The 24414-nt window shown below is 43.2% G+C and overlaps 1 protein-coding gene across 8 annotated transcripts in view; it reads left to right on the top strand.

The window, feature by feature from the left end:
- Positions 1–24414, top strand: part of LOC137526635 (uncharacterized) — a 187142-nt gene that overhangs the window by 86418 nt on the left and 76310 nt on the right. For all 8 annotated transcript variants that reach the window (XR_011023118.1, XR_011023117.1, XM_068247486.1 and 5 more), the window contains exon 8: positions 2713–2835. Coding sequence is in view for 6 of the 8 variants with exons in the window: in XM_068247486.1 (XP_068103587.1) it covers positions 2713–2835 (123 nt within the window). In the remaining 2 variants the exon portion in view is untranslated. The remainder of the gene's footprint in view (positions 1–2712; positions 2836–24414) is intronic.

The following is a 24414-nucleotide window of genomic DNA, read 5'->3' as shown; positions in this document are numbered from 1 at the left end:
TGACTGAATGAGTGTCTATTGCGGTATGCCTCCTAATGATATATCTCTGCACAGATGATTTCTGCTATACTTTCACCTTTCAATGGATGTCAGAGGACCCACACACTGAAACTACTTGTACTCACCTGTATATGAAAGTGTAATGCAGACAACTAGACACGCCCACACACTCACTTGCAAATTCTTTTTAATGCAGAGGCAAACCTAGGATTTTCAAGGGGAGTTTCCTAAAAGGTCTCCCTCAGCCACGCCCAATGCATTATAATAATATGGTAGGACCTCATGCTGGGTACACATAATGCAATTTCCCATCCAACTGACATGATCTGACAATTCTTTCCTAAATGTCCGATCTGCTCCCGATCGACAACGGGATCGACCAGGAGCAGTTTGGATACAGATAATAATGACAGCCAACATTCGTAATGAAGGGGAAAGTGAAGCATTCACACACAGGAACAGGGCTGTGCTCATACCTGACTCTGTTGAAGAGAAACCGTGACCAAGAATTGAGCTTCGTCCCAATCAGTAGCTGATACTCCCTTTCCCATGAGAAACACTTTCCTTTCCTCAAACGGATCATCAGGGGGCTCCGTATGGCTGATATTGTGGTGAAACCCCTCCCACAGTGGGATGTCAGGACCATGGTCCTGACCGTTTCCTGTCTGTAAACCTCATTGCATTGTGGGAAATAACAGCTGTTTACAGCTGGGTCCAACTGCCAAAAAAGCAAGCAGCATCTCCTTCCACTTACATCACCTGCCAGCAGTAAAAAATGTCACCATGTGATAAATGTCAGAATGTAAATCTGGGAGAGGAAAGATTTTATAATGGGAAAACACTGACTAAATCATTTATACATAATTATTGTAAAAATGAAGCACTTTTTTATTACATTATTTTCACTGGAGTTCCTCTGTAAGTTCCTAAGAGCTGCTCCATGCTCTGTACACACGCTGCTTCTCCATCCAAAGTCAACTGTAGCATAGAAAGAAAGGGGGCAGTGGTGTGAGGTGCTGCAGATATTCTGGTGTCTCAACCCGTGCCTGTCACCAGTCACTGCACTGGCCTCGGTCTGAAGGGGGATGCTGGGCAGCTGCATTTGCCTTTGGAATGCCCTAAAATTTGGAACACTCTACAGTGCAAATGTTAAAGTTCTGCAGACTTACCCTAGTCCAGACTTACTTCCTTACTTTGAGTCCTCTGATCAATCCATGACCAAGATGGACGACTACAAAGGGGAAGCATTCAATTTTGGTGATTGGGTCAAAGTTTGCATATCACAGCTACATGATGCTTTAACAAGAAACACCCATCCAAGGATCTTCAGATGTTTTTACTTTCACACCTATGCTGGTTAGTTCATCTGGATGCTTTGCTGTAAAATTGGCCATCTGCAGATTGCCAGAAAAGTGCCATTATCTCTGCAGAAGTAACAGCACTTTTCCAGAAATCTGTAGATTGTCATATTTTTGGTAATCAGCTAAAATGACGGATATGTTTCTTTATGGGATTATAACTATCCAAGACTGCAATGATTTCTGTTAAAGAGACACTGAAGCGAAAAAAAAAAATATGATATAGTGAATTGGTTGTGTACTATGAATAATTACTAGAAGATTAGCAGCAAAGAAAATATTCTCATACTTTTATTTTCAGGTATATAGTGTTTTTTCTAACATTGCATCATTTTATAATATGTGTAGATTACACAACACTCAGCATTCAAAATGAGTCTTTCAGAGTAGTCTGTGAAGTAATGACCTCTCCTCTAGCAGAGGAAAAGTAAATAGTCCAGGAACAGTTGAGATAATAAAAGTCAGATAACAGCCCTCTCCAGGACTAACTTGGTCGGAGAGCTTAATGGCTTGTTTGCATAGAGATAACAACTGGAGTTTCTCAACTCTTCCTGTACTGGAAACAATTAGACTGATGTATCTGATCTTAATGTTTTATTTCTTAGCTGTGCTACACATACAAATCATAATATCATCATTTTTTTTTTGCTTCAGTGTCTCTTTAAATAGCACTTTAGTGTAATAACCTCGTACAGCAGATTGTTAGATTGCCAATTAAATGGTCTCTTTTTATAAATGTGATGGTCTTAAACAAATTTGGCCTGGAAATAAATGTATGAGAATTCATTGTATATGTAGTACTAATGGTTAACAAACTGAAAATAAAAATGTGAGACTGTATTTCTAAACTTCAGCCGCTATACAAATTCCATTTTAAAAGGAACCTGAACTTTGCAGGTGATGGAACAGGAAAGTAGTTACTGCTGATCAGTAAATGAGTCGTCTTCTAAATCTGCTGATCCATGGACAAATTTTTTTTGCAGCAAAATTCCTGGGTCCTGTCAAACTAGAATTTGCGAATTTGTGTACAACAAATTTATACCTTCTCACTGTTAAACAGTAGGCTTAGACATAATTCACCATTTCACTATCACCGAAAGACAATAGTCCAGAGAAAGCTCGGTTCTGGCCCTTTTCATTGAGTAACTCATTTTAGCTCATAGCATTCTGACCTGTTGAATTGTATATAGAAAGCAGAAGACAGAATTTGCTGTTTATATGGTGAAATGTGCCTTAGTATTAGTTACAGATATTCTAGATGTTGTGCTGCAGTGCCATTCTTGTGTGGAGATACCGTATATAAATCGTTTAGCTTACCTGAAAATTTTAAATATTTTTTTTAAATTGGTGGCAGACAACATCTTTGGAAAACCTTGCGCTGCCGTGGATAATGACTGGAAGGCAAGCAACAAAAAGTCCTGTGACTCTTTTGGACCTTTGTTATGGAAGAGCTGATAACCTTAACCTTTTCTATGTGGTAAGTTTTTTGCTCTTTTCTGAATGTATAAGTGTTGTACACATGGACATATTTGTTGGTACCCTTCTGTAGAAGATAAAATAAAACCCACAACTGTAATAACTTAAAGAGTAACTGTCAGGCTGCAGAAGCTAATTTAAACCTCTATTCTCCTGTGTTAAACAGTTTAGAAGGAAGCCCAAAAGCCATTAGTGAAGATAAAAATCTCAGTTACCTTTGATGTGTGCTTATCAGCAAGGCTGTTAAAACCCAAGAGGACGCAAGCCGCATACTATACTGCAAAGCATTCTGGGGCCCTCCCCTCGGCTGCTAATGAGACGTTACAGCAGCTTGTAATCAGTCCAGCGCGTAGCACTGATAAATCTCCCGGCAGAGTACACTGCAGGAGTCAGCTATTGTTCCTAGCCACATGGCTCATTAATATTCACTGCACACTGTGTTGTTCAAGTAAGAGCTTTTCTGTGATCAGGAAGCAGGCAGGACATGACGACACATTTGACAGAAAAACATGGAGCCTGCCATGAGCTGTCAGGAGCATCATTCTCTGCATATACTATATACAAATTCTGTGAAATCCAAACGTGGACAGTGAAATGCATATGTAATGTAAGTACAGCCAATCTTTAGCTACTGATATATGTGTTTATTTTCTCTGAGACCCTATACCTAACAGCTCCTCTTTAAAGCTGACAGAAGTGCTTGAAACTTGTTATTGTTCATTCCATATTTAACACAACATGCCTGGCTTTGCTTTAGGGTTTTTTGCCATTTGTGTAACGCGCATTGTATACATAATGAGAATTGCCCCATATGCACAATGCGCACAACATTACTTGAATAAATACCTGAAAAATTGCAGTGTCCTGTCTGCACATGGCTATTGTATCGGGCTTTCGTGAATCAACCCTAATTACATTTCGAAACCTTTCAAAGCTAATTGAACTCTTCTAGAGCAAACTGCTTGAGCTTTATCAGGTTTGATGGGTACCTTCTGCAGACTGTTTCTTTTCTTTCCTTAGATATTCCATAGATTCCAAATCAGAGCTCATAGAAGGCCACTTAGACATTCTTGGATGCTTTTAGCTGTGTGTTTTGGTTCATTATACTGTTAGAGGATCCCTGAATCATTGTGCATTTTAGCATATTCCATTCTGGCTTCTTCATGTACTTTTTTTGTAACCGTAAAATCCTCCTGGATCTTTTGTTATGGTGCCCATACATGGTGCAATTTGATAATTTTGTTCGATTCCTCTCTTAGATCGACTATAAAGATTTTCCTAACATGTCTGATCGTATTTTTATTGAAAAAAACGGGATAAAAACGCAATTCTTTTAAACTTTCATTTGATTAGATCATTTTGGTCGAATAAACGGGAATATTGAATAATTTTAATGAACCGTGTATAGGCACCTTTAGACCTACTGTCACTCATAGAGTGGATGAAGTCATCAGACACTGATGGACCTAGGAGTTCATCTTGTATCTCTTTGGAAGTTATCCTTGATTGTTTAGCTTTCAGTCCACCTACTATGACTGTTAAGGGTTGGATTTTCTTCTAGCGGCCATGTCCAACAAGATTGGCTTCAGTGCTATGGACCTTACATTAAATAAATAAAGAAATTACACCTGTTGTCACATTGTCCACATCAAGCTGCTTGGAGATGGTCTTGCCGCCTCTGACCTTAACATGCTTGGGCATAATGTTCTGTCTGCATTCCTCAGACAACTCTTTCCTTTGCTTCTCTTGCCCATGTTTAGTGTAAGACACCAAACCAAAGAGTGGATACTTTTCATCAACTAAACAGCCTGATTGACAGCATGGTTGAAGATTTGATACTGATTAAATAAAACAGCCATTTTGAAAAATCACTCAAGCCCACTTATGATCTTTACTAGGGGATATCAAAAAATGTCTTCAGGCCATTTTAGAATATCTTTGTAGACTAGGGACATGGCCAGTTCTCTCATGAAGCAAAGTGAAACATTGACATCAGGCGCAGAGATTACAGGGGAAGCATTTTTTACTGTGTTTACACTTACAGCATGCAGAGTAGGAGGAGAAGCAAGACTCATAGACTCACTGCCAGCCAGTCAGTGTGCTATTGTGTTGAGCTGCAGCATGTCATGTGAGAACATTATATGAAGCAGAGCAAATTGTCGGGTTCTGTGCGATCATTCCAAATCATAGTGGGGGGAGGGGGGGGGGGGATGTTGGCATATTCTCACAAGTTTGCCTCAGGCAGCAAAAAGTTTAGAACTGGCCCTGACTAGGGAATGCTTTCTGTCTGTTTACACTTGGTTTGCTTTACTTAGTGACATATCTATTCTATGCAAGGATACAGGTAGAAATGCTTTTAATTTAATCATGTATCAAGAGGCATAAGACTTTTTCAATTAGCTCTTAGGGATCAACAAATTTGCCCCCATTTCTATTTGTAGAGTTGAACATATGTGATCTTATCTATGCATGCATCTGTAGTATGTTATAGCATAATGAATAAGTAATTACGGTAGTATCAGAACTGTCATGGGAGGATCTTCATCTAGAAAGAGTATTTGAGTATATTGGATTTGGCACAAGTGATCAGTGCAACAGTAGGCTTTGTACATCTTAGAGGAACTTTACCAAAAGATAGTAGTAGGAGACAAATAAATGAAGACATTGCAAAGTAAGAAGATAAAAAAAAAAAACAGAACATAAATGAAGAAATGATTGATACTTGCCATGTAATTTGCTCATGTTGTTTGGTCCACCCTGAGCCTGCAGGTCACCAACTTTACTGTTGGCAGGCAACAACTGCTCTTATCTATTATCTTATTAAACTAAGCTAACCCGCGTCTGGGATCGTAGGAGACTCGAGGACCGTCAAGGGCACAGGACGGCTGCAGGGGGCTTGGGGAAGCCCCTGGTAAGTGAACCTTTTCTTCTTTTCCAGGGTTAAAGGGGAACTTCAGCCTAAACAAACATACTGTCATTAAGTTACATTAGTTATGCTAATTAAAATAGATAGGTAATCTGTTACCTGCCCTGTTTTGAAAGAACAGGCAAATGTTTGTGATTTCATGGGGGCCATCTTTTTGGTTGAAAGGAGGTGATAGGGAGCGTGAGACACCAACTGTCCTGTGTCCTGATCACCCCTCCCTGTGTTGGGCTTCAAATCACAAATTCAAAATTAAAAAAAACAGATTTGTGCCAAAACAGCAGAAGGAGAACAACAACATCAGAAATCCCATAATGCTTTGCACAGCATCAGGGGAATAATGCCGGGGCAGGTTTCTTCTGTGCAGCTAAAAAATTAGACTTGGGTAAGAAAAACAAAGTTCTGATGCTGTGTGTTAAAGAAACACCAAGCCTTTTCAGTGCTGCTAAGTAGATTTTTAGTCTGGAGGTTCACTTTAAGGTTTCCTTTAAGTTAAAGGACAACTGAATTGAGAGGGAAATGGAAGCTGCCATATTTATTTTATATTAAGCAATACCAGTTGCATGGCTGCCCAGCTGTTCCTCTGCCTCTAACATGTTTAGCTATAAACCCTGAACAAGCTTGCAGCATACCAGGTGTTTTTGACATTGTCAGATCTGAAAAGATTAGCTGCATGCTTGTTTCTGGTGCGATTCAGACACCACTGTGGCCAAATAGATCAGCAGGGCTGCCAGGCAACTGGTGGTATTGTTTAAAAGGAAATAAATATGGCAGCCTCCATATTCTTCTCACTCCAGTTGTCCTTTAACCTCTTGACGACCAGCTAACGCCGATTGGCATATTGCGGGTTACCATGCGGGTTACCATGGAAACGGCCGCTCGATCCTTTCCATGTCAGTTCACGGAGGGTGTCTCCATGAACAGCCGGAGAGCCGCCGATCGCGGCTCGCCGGCAAAATGTAAACAGGCGGGGAAGAAATCCCCGCTGTTTACATCATACGGCGCTGCTGCGCAGCAGCGCCGTAAGGCAGATCGGCGATCCCCGGCCTCTGATTGGCCGGGGATCGCCGGCATATGATAGGCTGAAGCCTATCCTTCAATGCGCAGGACGGAAATCCGTCCTGCGCAGCTCACAGGGGAAGGGAGAGGGACGGAGCGCCGAAAACGCTGCGGAGGGGGGCTTTGAAGAGCCCCCCCGCAAAGCGCAGCAAGCCGGCGGCGATCAGACCCCCCAGCAGGACATCCCCCTAGTGGGGGAAAAAGGGGGGTAGTCTGATCGCCAAGGCTCACTCCTGATCGGTGCTGCGGGCTGGAGAGCCCACGTAGCACCGATCAGTGCAGAAAGCCCTGGTCGGCAAGTGGTTAAAGTGCACCTATCATTAGGGTACTGCTAAAGCTGCCATCTTTCAATAAAACATGCTAGTTTCCTGACTGTAATGTTGATCTGCCTATACAGCTATCTGAGTAATTCTCAGAGACCAAGTACTGTATTAAGAGGAGTATGTGGGAAAAATTCATAATATGATCTGCTTACTTCATCCAGGTGGGGGATTTAGAAGGTGGTTAGCCCAAGGATCAAACTACAAAAAAACAAAAAAACAAAAAAAAAGTACAATTTTCAAAAGCCGAAAAACCAGCAGCCTTCACTGTTTTTTCTCAGGAGCACATTAACCTAGACCCGCACTTGATCCTTTACCCTAATTTCTAACCATTAGCTTAAACTATTAGTGACAAACACAAGATCATTAACTTAACTATTACTAAGATCAGGCCCTGAAGACGAACACGTTGTACCTTTGACCCCACAATCTCAATGTTAAAAGCTTTCCTTTTGTTGAGTTTAAAGTCAGCATTGCTAATTTTGAGTGTACTAATGGCTGTGTATTTATCATACCTAATTAAAATGGGCCTATAGTTGATAATACACTTCTTTCCTCTGTAATGCCATACACATAAGAGGTAAAAAACAAATGCTTAAAAAGGCTTAGTTAGCCTAGCACTGCAGCAGGGCCGGTTCTAGAAACAATGGGGCCCCTAAGCAAAATTAACCCTGTGACCCCGCCCAACAGACACTGCCAACCAAAAAGTGTCAGTAAGTGCCTTTTTTTTGCAGTCAAATTCCCCCCAGGGCCTCTGAGACTACTGCTGACACTCCACTCACCACCCAACCCCACCCCACCCTGATCACCCCCTAACTTAACTGTGCTCCCTGCGGGCTCTGCAAAATTCTTTGGCAGAGTAGCATTTCACCTGTCCCGGCAGGCACGCTCCTCTGTCAGTCTGTGGCTCCATGCACTCCCAAACTTTATCCTCGCAGGGGCGCCTCTCCTCGGTGACCCGGCTATTACATAATAACATGCCATTTGTTTGTCACAGAGAAGATGCAGTCAGCAGTGAATGAAGACAGGAACGCACAGAGCCACAGACTGTCAGAGGAGTGTGTTCACCAGCACAGGTGAGATGTTACTCTGCAGGGCCCCCAGGAAGCAACAGTTAAGTTAGGGAGGGGGGGGGGAAACATCTTGGGGGGCCTCTACAGGCTCTGGGGCAATTGCCCCCTTTGCCTCTATGGTAACGCCGGCCTGCACTGCAGGCATCTGCTGTCATATCATCACATTGAGCCTCATTTGCTAAAAGGTTCACTTTAATGGAAGACATTAGAGAATGTAAGTGATCCAGCATTTCTGCCCTGAATTTATTTAGAAAACAATTAAGACGGCCAACACAGAAAAACAATATAATCAGGGAGGAATTACCCATGTCTTGTGGATAATAAAGTCTCATAGACATGCATGAGGCTTGTCCCCCGGTAGGGATCAGTACAGGTCCCTCAGGTGACACCACATGGGCCAGCGCTGTTCTCTGTCTGCTGTGTGGCTTGGCGGAGGGCCAACGACGTGAGCGTAACATCACACAGAAGCTGGGTAAGGGGGGAGAACAAATCTTTCGGCTGTAAATCATGTAGTTGTTAAATAAAAACAACCAACACCATACTTAGATTAAACCAAATATTATCTGAAGTGCGCTAAGAGCTAATAGTTGAAAATCTGTGTACAGTGCGTGGCAGTAATAGAACCATCTCTGATCAGAGAGGAATCTATCTAATCGTTGAATTTGGTGATCTGTAAGTCAACCTCATGTGTAAGTTAACTTCAATATTTGACCCTGTTGAGCTGCAATTTTTTGATGACTGCCTATTTGTCCCAAGTGAAGCAAAACACAATATAAAATGTTTTTGTCCTGGAGCAGGTAGCTGCTTGTAAATAGAATTTGAAAATTCACAAAAAGTTTTATGTGCTTCAGGTAGGGGAGGTTATATACATCTTTAATGCAGAGTGACCCTTTACACCAGGGGAATTTTGGGGAGGGTGATAGGTTTCTTTGGAGAATGCAGGAACTCTTTGCCATTTCAATTGTGGCCTTTTGGAAAATGATTGTTCTAACTCTTATGTCAAGCCGATACTGGCCAGTACATGATTGATCAGAATGTTTAGTTTTTCCTTTAGGGCTTGTTTCCACTGTAGCGGTGCGGAATCGCCTGGATTCCACCGCAGAAGAAATCGCATGCAGGTGCGTTTTTTACGCGTTATTTTACGCGATTTCGCATAGGTTAGGCTATGTGCGTTTTTAACCATGTCACTGCCTGTGTTAATTTACATTGGTTCCTATGCGGAATCGCATGCGTAATCGCGTAAAATAACGCGTAAAAACCGCATGCGATTTCCCTATTAAATACATTAGCGGCGATTCGCATGCATTCCACTAGCAGGCGAATTCGTTGGCTCTTTTGTGCGTTTATTCACCGCTCATAAAAACGCACCACGCAAACGCTACAGTGGAAACAGGTCCATTCACTTGCATTACATGTGCGAATCTGCATGCGTTGGACGCATGCAGATTCGTGATAGTGGAAACGAGCCCTAAGAGTGCACTTGATATACTGAAGATCAGGGCAAATGGGAGATCTTTTTAGTAAGGAATCTTGGCTGTTTGCAAAGTCCTAACTTGAATGCTCGCCATTTTTATAATTATAATAGGGGACAGGTGCAAGAGAATATACATTTTATTTTCACCTATTCTTTTAGAGCCAATTATCTGCATTTAGAAATTTATCTTTGAAGCTTTAAAGAACAAGCGACACCCATGCTAACATAGAAATTAAAAAAAAACAAAAACATATAAGTAGATAAATACTACTTCTACTTACATAACAGATGTATTGTGCTATCCACGTAATGATTCCTGTAAATTTTATAAAGGAAAAGCAGAAAATCCTATTCTAGGCAGTGGCCATTTTGCCAAGCTAATGCTGACATCATATCCTCCCTGACTCTTGTTTTTCCCCCACCCTTCTCTTGCTCAGTGTGTATTCATTAGCTGCCCTCCTCCCAGAGTCTTCAGACACTCCCACTGAGGTGTATACTAGGAACTGCACTGTCTTTTTTTTTTTCTCCTCCAATCGCTGAGTCACCTCAGCCTTGCTTGTAAACACACGTGAGCAGAGGTGTTTCAGCTAAGAAGCTAGGCAGGGAAATAAATAGAAGAGGAGGAATATATTATAGATAAAAAGAACTCCCAGCATTCAACTGTTTGGCACTGACTACTAAAAGGCCAGTGCTCGTTAAGTACGGTATGTGATAACTCCAAATCATAACAGCAGAAAACGTTTTGCAAGTTTTGAATGCAGGATTAGCATCTTTATCACTTAATACACTCAGACCAGTTGCTGTTTAAATTTGATTTTTATGGTGACAATACCGCTTTAAAATGATATGTCTTTGAAAATCTGGATGTTTAAAGTAGAACTAAACTCAGAAATTCTTCTCTGCTTTGAAGGATTAGCTACAGCATGATAACCTTTATGGGAAATAAAATCTTCATTACAATTTATGGAAATCTTAAAACTAATCTGAGGTTTAAGCTAGGATTCACTTTCCAGCGGGCATTGAAAGAGTTAAGCATTAGTGTTTATGTATGATGAGAGCCAGCAGAGATCCAGGCAAAGTATTCACAGCTACTGATAGGTTTGATCAGGCTAAATAAACAAATAACAGAGCAGCTGTGAAATTCTAAGCAACTTATATGTGGAAAGAAGATTTTTTTATTGTGTCCTGGGCAAAAGTTTTGGTTCACTTTAAGTTTGGACAGTGCTCAGTATATATGGTCCAACTGGGATTGTCCATTAGATGCGGAGCTGTGAGGATGGCAAAAGGGTTCAGCAGGAAGGGGAGGTGGGAGGACCATTTTTTCTGATAGTGGTTCTTTAAGTTGTTGTGGAAGATAAAGGGTGATGCATGTACAAACTTAAAACAGATGTCTAGAATGACCACAAACGATTGTTTCAACCATGAAAAGTTTGATGTCTGTACTTTGATTCAGCCCTTCAGACTCCATGCAGAACGGAAATATGCCTTTTGTTCATTATCTGACGATGTGTTAGCTGGTCTTTGAAGTGAACAGAATGCACTAAGCTGCAGTATGCATTTAGGTGCTGCTTATATAATCTTGTGAAATATATATGTACTCAGTTCAAACACTGGAAAAAATTCACTTGGGGAAAAGTATCCAGTTGACAAGTTAGTAACTGAAATAAAATCTCATGTGGAAATCATCAAAGCTTGCAATTTAAAGATCTGATAGAATTGGAATCCTTTACTTTAAACCAAGCCATGGGGGAAGAGCGCAATCTGGATGAATAATTAACATGCAGGAGAATAAAGTGTCAGCTCATTGTAACGTGCATTAAGGTATACAGAGTATGATTTGCTGTCAGAAGATGGTGAATAGGTAAAAAGGGGATGAGACACAAAAGTACTGTGATTATGAGATGTGGATTCATTTCCGATTCTAGAGATAATTCCTCCACAGCAAATACAGAGAGATGAAAAGACTAAATACGCTTATAATATTATTTTTAAAGCTACAAGCAGTGCCTGCTGAATATTGATGTATTGATAAATTCCGGTTCTTTCCTCCTTTATATGTTGAAATTTAAACCTTAAAAAGCCCTCACTTTACATTAATAATAATAATAATAATAATAATAATAATAATGTATTCAAATGATAAACAAGAATTCGGTGAAACTTCTGTTGGATGAGCTGTCCTCTGATTAATTGCATTGCATCAGTTGAGAGCTAAAATATATCTGCGACTGATGGGGAATACTATCAAAAGATAAAATGATTGCTAGCACACCATGCAGGCTGGAAATACTCACTTGGAATCAAAGTTCATACTGTGCTCACGGCATAAAGCAATGCAAATTGAAAACAGGAGTTCAGAGTCGGGCACTGGTGTAGCAGAGACTTCACAACTATATTCCATAAGGTGCAAACAGTAAAGCAGCATGGGGGTTGACAGATCGGCCTGACAGCCATTTCAGGGGTCTCCCGCTTCATCAGAGGCCAAAGACGAGGCTAGGAGACCTGAGGGTGACAGATCGGCCTGACAGCCATTTCATGGGTCTCCGGCTTTGTCAGAGGCCAAAGACGAGGCTAGGAGACCTGAGGGTGACAGATCGGCCTGACAGCCATTTCATGGGTCTCCGGCTTTGTCAGAGGCCAAAGACGAGGCTAGGAGACCTGAGGGTGACAGATCGGCCTGACAGCCATTTCGTGGGTCTACGGCTTTGTCAGAGGCCAAAGACGAGGCTAGGAGACCTGAGGGTGACAGATCGGCCTAACAGCCATTTCATGGGTCTCTGGCTTTGTCAGAGGCCAAAGACGAGGCTAGGAGACCTGAGGGTGATAGATTGGCCTGACAGCCATTTCATGGGTCTCCGGCTTTGTCAGAAGCCAAAGACGAGGCTAGGAGACCTGAGGTTGACAGATCGGCCTGACAGCCATTTCATGGGTCTCCGGCTTTGTCAGAGGCCAAAGACGAGGCTAGGAGACCTGAAGTTGACAGATTGGCCTGACAGCCATTTCATGGGTCTCCGGCTTTGTCAGAAGCCAAAGACAAGGCCGGGAGACCTGTGGACTGGCTGTCAGGCCGATCTGTCACCCTCATGCTGCTTATCTGTTTGTACCTTATGGAATAAGGTTGTGAAGTCTCTTCTACACCAGTGCCCAACTCTTAACTCCTCTTTTCAATCTGTGACTGATCAGCAGTATGCATAAATATTAAATGATGATTAGTCAGAATCAACATAGTGAACAACTTGTGCTCTCTGTGGGCTGGCAAAGTTTTGAAAACCCTTAGAACTGTGACCTTTTCTATCTTAAAGCGTACCTGAAATGACATGGGGCCAAATTCACTAAATATATGTAAGATTGCCATGTGCAGGTAGTGCACTGCAAGTTTACAGTTACTTATGTCAACCACATAGAGCTCATTGCGCAATAAGTGCACACCGTGTTACCTGGGCAAAGCTCACGTTGCTAGGATAACGCATGCTATGCACAGCAATCTTACTAACATTTAGTGAATTTGGCCTATAGTGAAATAGACATGGGTACATATTGGAGTGTAATCACTACTGTAGATTATAAGCGCACACATAGTTATAGACCAGAGTCGCACAAACTATATAGTGTGTGCATCATATTTAAAAGTGTAAATCGCTTTATACACAGTGGACACATTACCTGTATAATGTGTGTCAGTGACTGATTTATGCTGACCAGGTCAACCGATAGACATTATATAGTTTTCCTAAATCCCTGTAAACTTTATGTACACTGTCTGGCCACATTAAGTTTAATATACTCTAGTGAATATTTCCTGTAGTACCTATCCTATTTAAAACTTGTCAGTGTTCCTTATGTTTATTTTTTTCATTGCAAAGGGTTAATAAACCACTATTTCTGCAGTCAGAAAAGTAGAATTGCAGTCAAATAGCAATGGCAGCTCTCCTGAAAGGTAATTAGAAGACAAACACTTGTACCTGGCTTAACAAACAATCTTGATTAGAGGATAGCAAAACATTAGCTAATCATTATTTCTCTATGTGATAGCTGAATGAATAAGATTTTACATCACACTGATTTGGCTGCTGTTCACAGCTAAGACTTAAAGTACAGGTAGTCCCCGACTTACGAACATACGACTTACGAACGACCCACGACCACCGATACGAATGGCGTGGATTCTGTGTTTCCATGGGAAAAAGTAAAAAAAAAGATTTTCAAATTGGACATTGAATTTTTTTAAATCAATTTTCTCAAAAATTACAAGAAAAAATGGCTTTTAAACTTGTATAAGCAGGTACAGAGGGCAGATGTGAAACAGAGGGGGACACTGGAGGGCACAGAAGAGGTACAGGGGACAGAGACTGCACAGTGTTCCGACTTAAGAACAGATTCAGGTTAAGAACGAACTTACAGTCCCTATCTAGTTCGTTAACCGGGAACTACCTGTATCTCATACAACTGAGTACACTTCTCACATTTTATGTGAATATTTTATTATATCTTTTCATGTGACAGAATTTCATTTAGTATATTTATAATTACCAGTATGTTTTATGTGCCAACATGGAAAAAGTACAGCAGAAATAGGGTATATCATTCTTACAATTTAGACGGCAGTAGGACAGAGACACTTAGGGCCTGAGCCCACTAACGCAGTTGTGTGCAGTTGTGTCTGCTTTTCAGAAACACATCAATGTTACAGATGCTGAAAAGTGGACACAACTGTGTACAACTGCGTTAGTGGGCTCAGGCCCTAAGTGATGAGATGAAGGGAGTAGCAGGAGAGCCAGTGAGCTACAATACATAACTATTACAAATGATTCATTATTTCTGTTATTTGGGCCTCATCAGGGCAAATTTTAGTTTCAAACATTTTTTATTTTGGAAGGGAAAACCAATTTCAACAGTTAACAAAGAGAACAACAACATAACAGCACAAGGCACTGTTAATTACAAGTATTTAAGCTATGTGCACAGTGACTGAGCAATGCATTAGTTGGACATCAGGGCAAATTTTAAAGAATCTAAGCAAAACATTTTTACATATTTGCTTGGGCCTCCTATACTGGGCAACTAAACACTACCAGGACTGAATGGCTCCGTTTGCAAAGTGTTTGACCCTTTTAGGAGACTGTAGACAGAAACAATATACAGTATATTCACTCTTTGCATCTTCCCCCTTTTATTCCAGAGATTTGTATTGCAGTGGAACTGTCATAGCCCATTCTAAAACAGATCTGGAAGTTAAGTACCATTACCCAATTTCTGTTGTTGTAAGGTCAAGGGGCACAGTATAAAATGCCTTGCCTTTGTAGGGAATGAGCAAGGTAAGCATCACATCCCTCTATTGTTTGTTTAGTGGGTTTGACCTTTTCGGTTTGAATTGAAGCAAATTGGCATTGACATACTGTGATAGCCACTGATCTTGCTTGAAAAACATTATTGCAAATTCTATCTCAGCACAAGTGCTTTTGTTGGTGAATAATTCATAAACGAGCACTGCTTCTGCCTCATATAGGGCACCTGCTGCCAGGAGTTTACATTGCTTATTAAAATATGTGCAGCAAGCCTTACAATTAGGTCTTTGAGAACTATGGTTATTTTGCTAACACAGTGCTTTAAAGTGCATTCGATTAGTGCTAACAAAAAACGTGTATTTGCATTTTCAGCATATGATTTGAATAGTAAGCATTAGGGTAAAAGGTCATTCCGATAAATGCCATTTGTAATTAAATTGTAGAGAGGAAGAAAGTATAGTGTTTGATTTTTGGTCATCTCCAATGAAATAGCTTCTGAACATTTATGGTGATCTTGCTGATGTCATGCCATTATTTTATAGTCCTGGTTTATAATTCTGATCTTTTCAAATGGCATATTGACTATTTACAACAAGTTCTGGCCTAAAGAATCCAGACAGGCCAGTGACTCTTACTCATTACTTCTCTCTAGTGTTATTTTAAGCAATATTAGTTATGGTATATAGGCAGCTACCCCAATGAATGAATCAGTACATGGCCAAACATGTACAGCAGGGGTCAGGAACCTTTTTGGCTGAGCGAGCCATAAACGCCACATATTTTAAAATGTAATTCCATAGGAGACATACAATATGTTTCAAACTGGGACAGTGCACATGAGCAGCAGAGGGCTAACGTCCCTGTTGCCATGGTGATATATATACAGTTGACCCTCCCAGGCAGCAGAAGTGTCAGACACATCTTCAGCTTCTCTTGGGTTTCAGCAACATCAGCAATATCCCCGAGAGCCAGACAGGAGAAATACCAACTAACAGCTTGTACAATTAGCTAGGTGATTTGGGGGTTGATGCACTTTGTAGGACGAGATCCCCGCACTTTGGGATCTCAACCTACAAAGTCACTGGACCTGACAGTGTCCAGGGTGGGACAATTGGAGCGGCCGTTAGTTTTGGGGGAGCGTGATTAAGTTAGTAGTGCATGCTACAGCATTCTACTTTGAAAATTTTACTTGCGCTTTCACACTAAGCTGTGCTGCTTGTGCAGTGTGGCTTAGTGAATCAACCCCTGCTGATTTGTCTATGAGCCAGATGTAGCCATCAAAAGAGCCGCATTTGGCTCCCGAGCCATAGGTTCCCTACCCCTGATGTATAGGATAGTTCCCAATTCTCCAGACCCTAGGTTCTCAATGTGTGCCCCAGGTTCTCAATGTGTGCCCCAGGTTCTCAATGTGTGATACATGTGCCCCAGGTTCTTAATGTGGGGTACGTGTGCCCCAGGTTCTTAATGTGGGGTACGTGTACCCCAGGTTCTCAATGCATGGTGCATGTGCCCCAGGTTCTCAATGCATGGTGCGTGTACCCCAGGTTCTCATTGTGTGGTGTGTATACCCCAGGTTCTCAATGTGTGGTGCGTGTACCCCAGGTTCTCAATGTGTGGTGTGTGTACCCCAGGCCCTCAATGCATGGTGCGTGTACCCCAGGTTCTCAATGTGTGGTGCGTGTACCCCAAGTTTTCAATGTGTGGTGTGTATACCCCAGGTTCTCAATGTGTGGTGCGTGTACCCCAAGTTTTCAATGTGTGGTGTGTGTGTACCCCAGGTTCTCAATGTGTGGTGTGTGTACCCCAGGCCCTCAATGTGTGGTGCGTGTACCCCAGGTTCTCAATGTGTGGTGCGTTTACCCCAGGTTCTCAATGTGTGGTGCGTGTACCCCAGGTTCTCAATGTGTGGTGCGTGTACCCCAAGTTTTCAATGTGTGTTGTGTGTACCCCAGGTTCTCAATGTGTGGTGCGTGTACCCCAGGCCCTCAATGTGTGGTGCGTGTACCCCAGGTTCTCAATGCATGGTGCGTGTACCCCAGGTTCTCATTGTGTGGTGTGTATACCCCAAGTTCTCAATGTGTGGTGTGTGTACCCCAGGTTCTCAATGTGTGGTGTGTGTACCCCAGGTCCTCAATGTGTGGTGCATGTACCCAAGGTTCTCAATGTGTGGTGCATGTACCCAAGGTTCTCAATGTGTGATGCGTGTACCCCAAGTTCTCAATGTGTGGTGTGTGTACCCCAGGTTCTCAATGTGTGGTGTGTATACCCCATGTTCTCAATGTGTGGGTTTTGTACTCCAGGGTCTCAATGTGTGGTTTGTGTGGCCCAGGCTCTTAACATGTGGTACTTGTACCCCAGGTTCTCAACATGTGGTACGTGTACTCATAGTTCTCTAAGTGTGGTGTGTGTACCCCAGGTCCTCAACATGTGATGTGTGTACCCCAGGTCCTCGACATGTGGTGTGTGTACCCCAGGTCCTTGACATGTGGTGTGTGTACCTCAGGTTCTTAGATACCAGGTAGACGAGCACCCAACGGGGACAGACGTTTGCTTAAGTGGAAAGACTCAATAGCCCAAATGAGTTAAACAAAATCCAATGCGAAGAATCCACAGCACCACATCAGTAATGTATAGCTCTTTTATTGTTTAACCTCTTGAGGACCAGTGTCTTTCTACCCCTTAAGGACCGGCCACTTTTTTTCCATTCAGACCACTGCAGCTTTCACGGTTTATTGCTCGCTCATACAACCTACCACCTAAATGAATTTTGGCTCCTTTTCTTGTCACTAATAAAGCTTTCTTTTGGTGCTATTTGATTGCTCCTGCGATTTTTACTTTTTATTATATTCATCAAAAAAGACATGAATTTTGGCAAAAAAATGATTTTTTTAACTTTCTGTGCTGACAATTTTCAAATAAAGTAAAATTTATGTATACATGCAGCGCGAAAAATGTGGACAAACATGTTTTTGATTAAAAAAAAACCATTCAGTGTATATTTATTGGTTTGGGTAAAAGTTATAGCGTTTACAAACTATGGTGCAAAAAGTGAATTTTGCCATTTTCAAGCATCTATGACTTTTCTGACCCCCTGTCATGTTTCATGAGGGGCTAGAATTCCAGGATAGTATAAATACCCCCCAAATGACCCCATTTTGGAAAGAAGACATCCCAAAGTATTCACTGAGAGGCATAGTGAGTTCATAGAAGATATTATTTTTTGTCACAAGTAAGCGGAAAATGACACTTTGTGACAAAAAAAAAGAAAAAAAAAAGAATCCATTTCTTCTAACTTGCGACAAAAAAAAATGAAATCTGCCACGGACTCACCATGCCCCTCTCTGAATACCTTGAAGTGTCTACTTTCCAAAATGGGGTCATTTGTGGGGTGTGTTTACTGTCCTCGCATTTTGGGGGGTGCTAATTTGTAAGCACCCCTGTAAAGCCTAAAGGTGCTCATTGGACTTTGGGCCCCTTAGCGCAGTTAGGCTGCAAAAAAGTGCCACACATGTGGTATTGCCGTACTCAAGAGAAGTAGTAGAATGTGTTTTGGGGTGTATTTTTACACATACCCATGCTGGGTGGGAGAAATATCTCTGTAAATGACAATTTTTTCATTTTTTTTACACACAATTGTCCATTTACAGAGTTATTTCTCCCACCCAGCATGGGTATGTGTAAAAATACACCCCAAAACACATTGTACTACTTCTCCCGAGTACGGCGATACCACATGTGTGGCACTTTTTTGCACCCTAACTGCGCTAAAGGGCCCAAAGTCCAATGAGTACCTTTAGGATTTCACAAGTCATTTTGCGGAATTTGATTTCCAGACTACTCCTCACGGTTTAGGGCCCCTAAAATGCCAGGGCAGTATAGGAACCCCACAAATGACCCCATTTTAGAAAGAAGACACCCCAAGGTATTTCGTTAGGAGTATGGTGAGTTCATAGAAGATTTTATTTTTTGTCAAAAGTTAGCGGAAAATTGATTTTTATTGTTTTTTTCACAAAGTGTCATTTTCCACTAACTTGTGACAAAAAATAAAATCTTCTATGAACTCACCATACTCCTAACGGAATACCTTGAGGTGTCTTCTTTCTAAAATGGGGTCATTTGTGGGGTTCCTATACTGCCCTGGCAATTTAGGGGCCCTAAACCGTGAGGAGTAGTCTGGAAATCAAATTCCGCAAAATGACCTGTGAAATCCTAAAGGTACTCATTGGACTTTGGGCCCTTTAGCGCAGTTAGGGTGCAAAAAAGTGCCACACATGTGGTATCGCCGTACTCGGGAGAAGTAGTACAATGTGTTTTGGGGTGTATTTTTACACATACCCATGCTGGGTGGGAGAAATAACTGTAAATGGACAATTGTGTGTAAAAAAATCAAAAGATTGTCATTTACAGAGGTATTTCTCCCACCCAGCATGGGTATGTGTAAAAATACACCCCAAAACACATTGTACTACTTCTCCCGAGTACGGCAATACCACATGTGTGGCACTTTTTTGCACCCTAACTGCGCTAAAGGGCCAAAAGTCCAATGAGTACCTTTAGGATTTCACAGGTCATTTTGCGAAATTTGATTTCCAGACTACTCCTCACGGTTTAGGGCCCCTAAAATGCCAGTTCAGTATAGGAACCCCACAAATGACCCCATTTTAGAAAGAAGACACCCCAAGGTATTCCGTTAGGAGTATGGTGAGTTCATAGAAGATTTTATTTTTTGTCACAAGTTAGTGGAAAATGACACTTTGTGAAAAAAACAATAAAAATCAATTTTCCGCTAACTTTTGACAAAAAATAAAATCTTCTATGAACTCACCATACTCCTAACGGAATACCTTTGGGTGTCTTCTTTCTAGAATGGGGTCATTTGTGGGGTTACTATACTGCCCTGGCATTTTAGGGGCCCTAAACCGTGAGGAGTAGTCTTGAAACCAAATGTCGCAAAATGACCTGTGAAATCCTAAAGGTACTCATTGGACTTTGGGCCCCTTAGCGTACTTAGGGTGTAAAAAAGTGCCACACATGTGGTACCGCCGTACTCAGGAGAAGTAGTATTATGTGTTTTGGGGTGTATTTTTACACATACCCATGCTAAGTGGGAGAAATATCTCTGTAAATGACAATTGTTTGATTTGTTTTACACACAATTGACCATTTACATAGAAATTTCTCCCACCCAGCATGGGTATGTGTAAAAATACACCCCAAAACACATTATACTACTTTTCCTGAGTACGGCGGTACCACATGTGTGACACTTTTTTGCAACCTAGGTGCGCTAAGGGGCCCAACGTCCTATTCACGGGTCATTTTGAGACATTTGTTTTCTAGACTACTCCTTGCGGTTTAGGGCCCCTAAAATGCCAGGGCAGTATAGGAACCCCACAAGTGACCCCATTTTAGAAAGAAGACACCCCAAGGTATTCCGTTAGGTGTATGGCGAGTTCATAGAAGATTTTATTTTTTGTCACAAGTTAGTGAAAAATGACACTTTGTGAAAAAAAACCAATAAAAATCAATTTCCGCTAACTTTTGACAAAAAATAAAATCTTCTATGAACTCGTCATACACCTAACAGAATACCTTGGGGTGTCTTTTTTTCTAAAATGGGGTCACTTGTGGGGTTCCTATACCGCCCTGGCATTTTACGGGCCCAAAACCGTGAGTAGTCTGGAAACCAAATGTCTCAAAATGACTGTTCAGGGGTATAAGCATCTGCAAATTTTGATGACAGGTGGTCTATGAGGGGGCGAATTTTGTGGAACCGGTCATAAGCAGGGTGGCCTTTTAGATGACAGGTTGTATTGGGCCTGATCTGATGGATAGGAGTGCTAGGGGGGTGACAGGAGGTGATTGATGGGTGTCTCAGGGGGTGGTTAGAGGGGAAAATAGATGCAATCAATGCACTGGGGAGGTGATCGGAAGGGGGTCTGAGGGGGATCTGAGGGTTTGGCCGAGTGATCAGGAGCCCACACGGGGCAAATTAGGGCCTGATCTGATGGGTAGGTGTGCTAGGGGGTGACAGGAGGTGATTGATGGGTGTCTCAAGGTGTGATTAGAGGGGGGAATAGATGCAAGCAATGCACTGGCGAGGTGATCAGGGCTGGGGTCTGAGGGCATTCTGAGGGTGTGGGCGGGTGATTGAGTGCCCTAGGGGCAGATAGGGGTCTAATCTGATAGGTAGCAGTGACAGGGGGTGATTGATGGGTAATTAGTGGGTGTTTAGGGTAGAGAACAGATGTGAACACTGCACTTGGGAGGTGATCGGACGTCGGATCTGCGGGCGATCTATTGGTGTGGGTGGGTGATCAGTTTGCCCGCAAGGGGCAGGTTAGGGGCTGATTGATGGGTGGCAGTGACAGGGGTGATTGATGGGTGGCAGTGACAGGGGGTGACTGATGGGTGATTGACAGGTGATTGACAGGTGATCAGTGGGTTATTACAGGGAAGGACAGATGTAAATAATGCCCTGGCGAATTGATAAGGGGGGGTCTGAGGGCAATCTGAGCGTGTAGGCGGGTGATTGGGTGCCCGCAAGGGGCAGATTAGGGTCTGATCTGATGGGTAACAGTGACAGGTGGTGATAGGTGGTGATTGATGGGTAATTAGTGGGTGTTTAGAGGAGAGAATAGATGGAAACACTGCGCTTGGGTGGTGATCTGATGTCGGATCTGCGGGCGATCTATTGGTGTGGGTGGGTGATCAGTTTGCCCGCAAGGGGCAGGTTAGGGGCTGATTGATGGGTGGCAGTGACAGGGGTGATTGATGGGTGGCAGTGACAGGGGGTGATTGATGGGTGATTGACAGGTGATTGACAGGTGATCAGTGGGTTATTACAGGGAAGGACAGATGTAAATAATGCCCTGGCGAATTGATAAGGGGGGGTCTGAGGGCAATCTGAGCGTGTAGGCGGGTGATTGGGTGCCCGCAAGGGGCAGATTAGGGTCTGATCTGATGGGTAACAGTGACAGGTGGGGATAGGGGGTGATTGATGGGTGATTGATGGGTAATTAGTGAGTGTTTAGAGGAGAGAATAGATGGAAACACTGCGCTTGGGTGGTGATCTGATGTCGGATCTGCGGGCAATCTATTGGTGTGGGTGGGTGATCAGTTTGCCCGCAAGGGGCAGGTTAGGGGCTGATTGTTGGGTGGCAGTGACAGGGGGTGATTGATGGGTGATAGGTGATTGGCAGGTGATTGACAGGTGATCAGTGGGTTATTACAGGGAAGGACAGATGTAATTAATGCACTGGTGAATTGATAAGGGGGGGTCTGAGGGCAATCTGAGCGTGTGGGCGGGTGATTGGGTGCCCGCAAGGGGCAGCTTAGGGTCTGATCTGATAGGTAACAGTGACAGGTGGTGATAGGGGGTGATTGATGGGTAATTAGTGGGTGTTTAGAGAAGATAACAGATGTAAACAATACATTTGGGAGGTAATCTGACGGCGGGTTTGCGGGCGATCTAATGGTGTGGGTGGGTGATCAGATTGCCCGCAAGGGGCAGGTTAGGGGCTGATTGATGGGTGGCAGTGACAGGGGGTGACAGGGGGTGATTGATGGGTGATAGGTGATTGGCAGGTGATTGACAGGTGATCAGTGGGTTATTACAGGGAAGAACAGATTTAATTAATGCACTGGCGAATTGATAAGGGGGGTCAGAGGGCAATCTGAGCGTGTTGGCGGGTGATTGGGTGCCCGCAAGGGGCAGATTAGGGTCTGATCTGATAGGTAAAAGTGACAGGTGGTGATAGGGGGTGATTGATGGGTGATTGATGGGTAATTAGTGGGTGTTTAGAGGAGAGAATAGATGTAAACAATGGATTTGGGAGGTGATCTGATGTCGGATCTGCGGGCGATCTATTGGTGTGGGTGGGTGATCAGATTGCCCGCAAGGGGCAGGTTAGGGGCTGATTGTTGGGTGGCAGTGACAGGGGGTGATTGATGGGTGATTGATGGGTGATTGATGGGTGATTGACGGGTGATTGACAGGTTATCAGGGAAGATAGATGCATACAGTACACAGGGGGGGGGGGGGTCTGGGGAGAATCTGAGGGGTGGGGGGGTGATCAGGAGGGGGCAGGGAGCAGGGGGGGGGATAAAAAAAAAATAGCGTTGACAGATCGTGACAGGGAGTGATTGATGGGTTATTAGGGGGGTGATTGGGTGCAAACAGGGGTCTGGGGGGTGGGCAGGGGGGGGTCTGAGGGGTGCTGTGGGCGATCAGTGGGCGGGGGGGGGGCAGATCAGTGTGTTTGGGTGCAGACTAGGGTGGCTGCAGCCTGCCCTGGTGGTCCCTCGGACACTGGGACCACCAGGGCAGGAGGCAGCCTGTATAATACACTTTGTATACATTACAAAGTGTATTATACACTTTGTAGCGGCGATCGCGGGGTTAACATCCCGCCGGCGCTTCCGTATGGCCGGCGGGATGTTACGGCGGGTGGGCGGAGCCAGTTGCCGGGGGAAGCGCGCGTCATCAATGACGCGATCGCTCCCCCGGCATGCCTAAAGGACGCGCCGCCTGAAGGCGTATTGCGGTCCTTTAGGCGTCCACTTTGCCGCCGCCCATGGGCTGTGGGCGGTCGGCAAGTGGTTAAAATAATAAAGAGATAGCCATAGCAGCGACAGACGCTATTTCGGACGAGGTCTTTCCTCAAGCTGTGTCAGGCTTACTCTCTGAGATTAAGCCTGACACAGCTTGAGGAAGGACTTTGTCATGTGGTGTGTGTACCCAGGTTCTTGACATGTGGTGTGTGTGTACCCCAGGTTCTTGACATGTGGTGCATGTACCCAAGGTTCTCAACATTTGGTGCGTGTGCCCTGGGTTCTCAATGTGTGCTGCGTGTGCCTCAGGTTCTCAACATGAACCTGGGGATTGCTCTCTATTTCTATTACTATTACTGTGATTTCACTATGATTCGTGATCCATCGGGTGTTCAGCGCAACTGCGGTGCATTTGTGGGTTTGTAATTTCCCATTGGAGGATAAATAAAAGGGAAAATTAGTTTGAATTGCCAAATCATAGGAAGAAACGCATAACAGCACGATTACTAGGCCATTTACTTGCACTCCTTTGCAAAGTATAGGAGCGCAAATGCAGCAAAAATGCAACAGGCTGGCGACTGCGATTCTGAAAAAAAGAATCACATAGTGGAAAAACAGCACTGTAATCATTAAACCGGGTGCTGTTACGATACACAAACCGTAGTTATCTGCTTTTCAGTTCGAATCGCAGCTAGTAAAAAAGGGCCCTGTGTGTTAGATGCTAAGGTAGCGGGGAGGGAGGTGGATGCTAAGGTAGCTGGGAGGGAGGTTAGGGTCAGGTGTGGAGAGGGGGGAGGTTAGTGTTATGTGCCCAAGAGGGGAAGTTAGTGTTAGGAGTTAAAGAGGAACTCCAGTGAAAATAATGTAATAAAAAAAGTGATTCATTTTTACAA

Source organism: Hyperolius riggenbachi, chromosome 1 (assembly GCF_040937935.1).
Source record: "Hyperolius riggenbachi isolate aHypRig1 chromosome 1, aHypRig1.pri, whole genome shotgun sequence".
Lineage (NCBI taxonomy): Eukaryota > Metazoa > Chordata > Amphibia > Anura > Hyperoliidae > Hyperolius > Hyperolius riggenbachi.
This window is presented reverse-complemented; position numbering and strand designations above follow the sequence as displayed.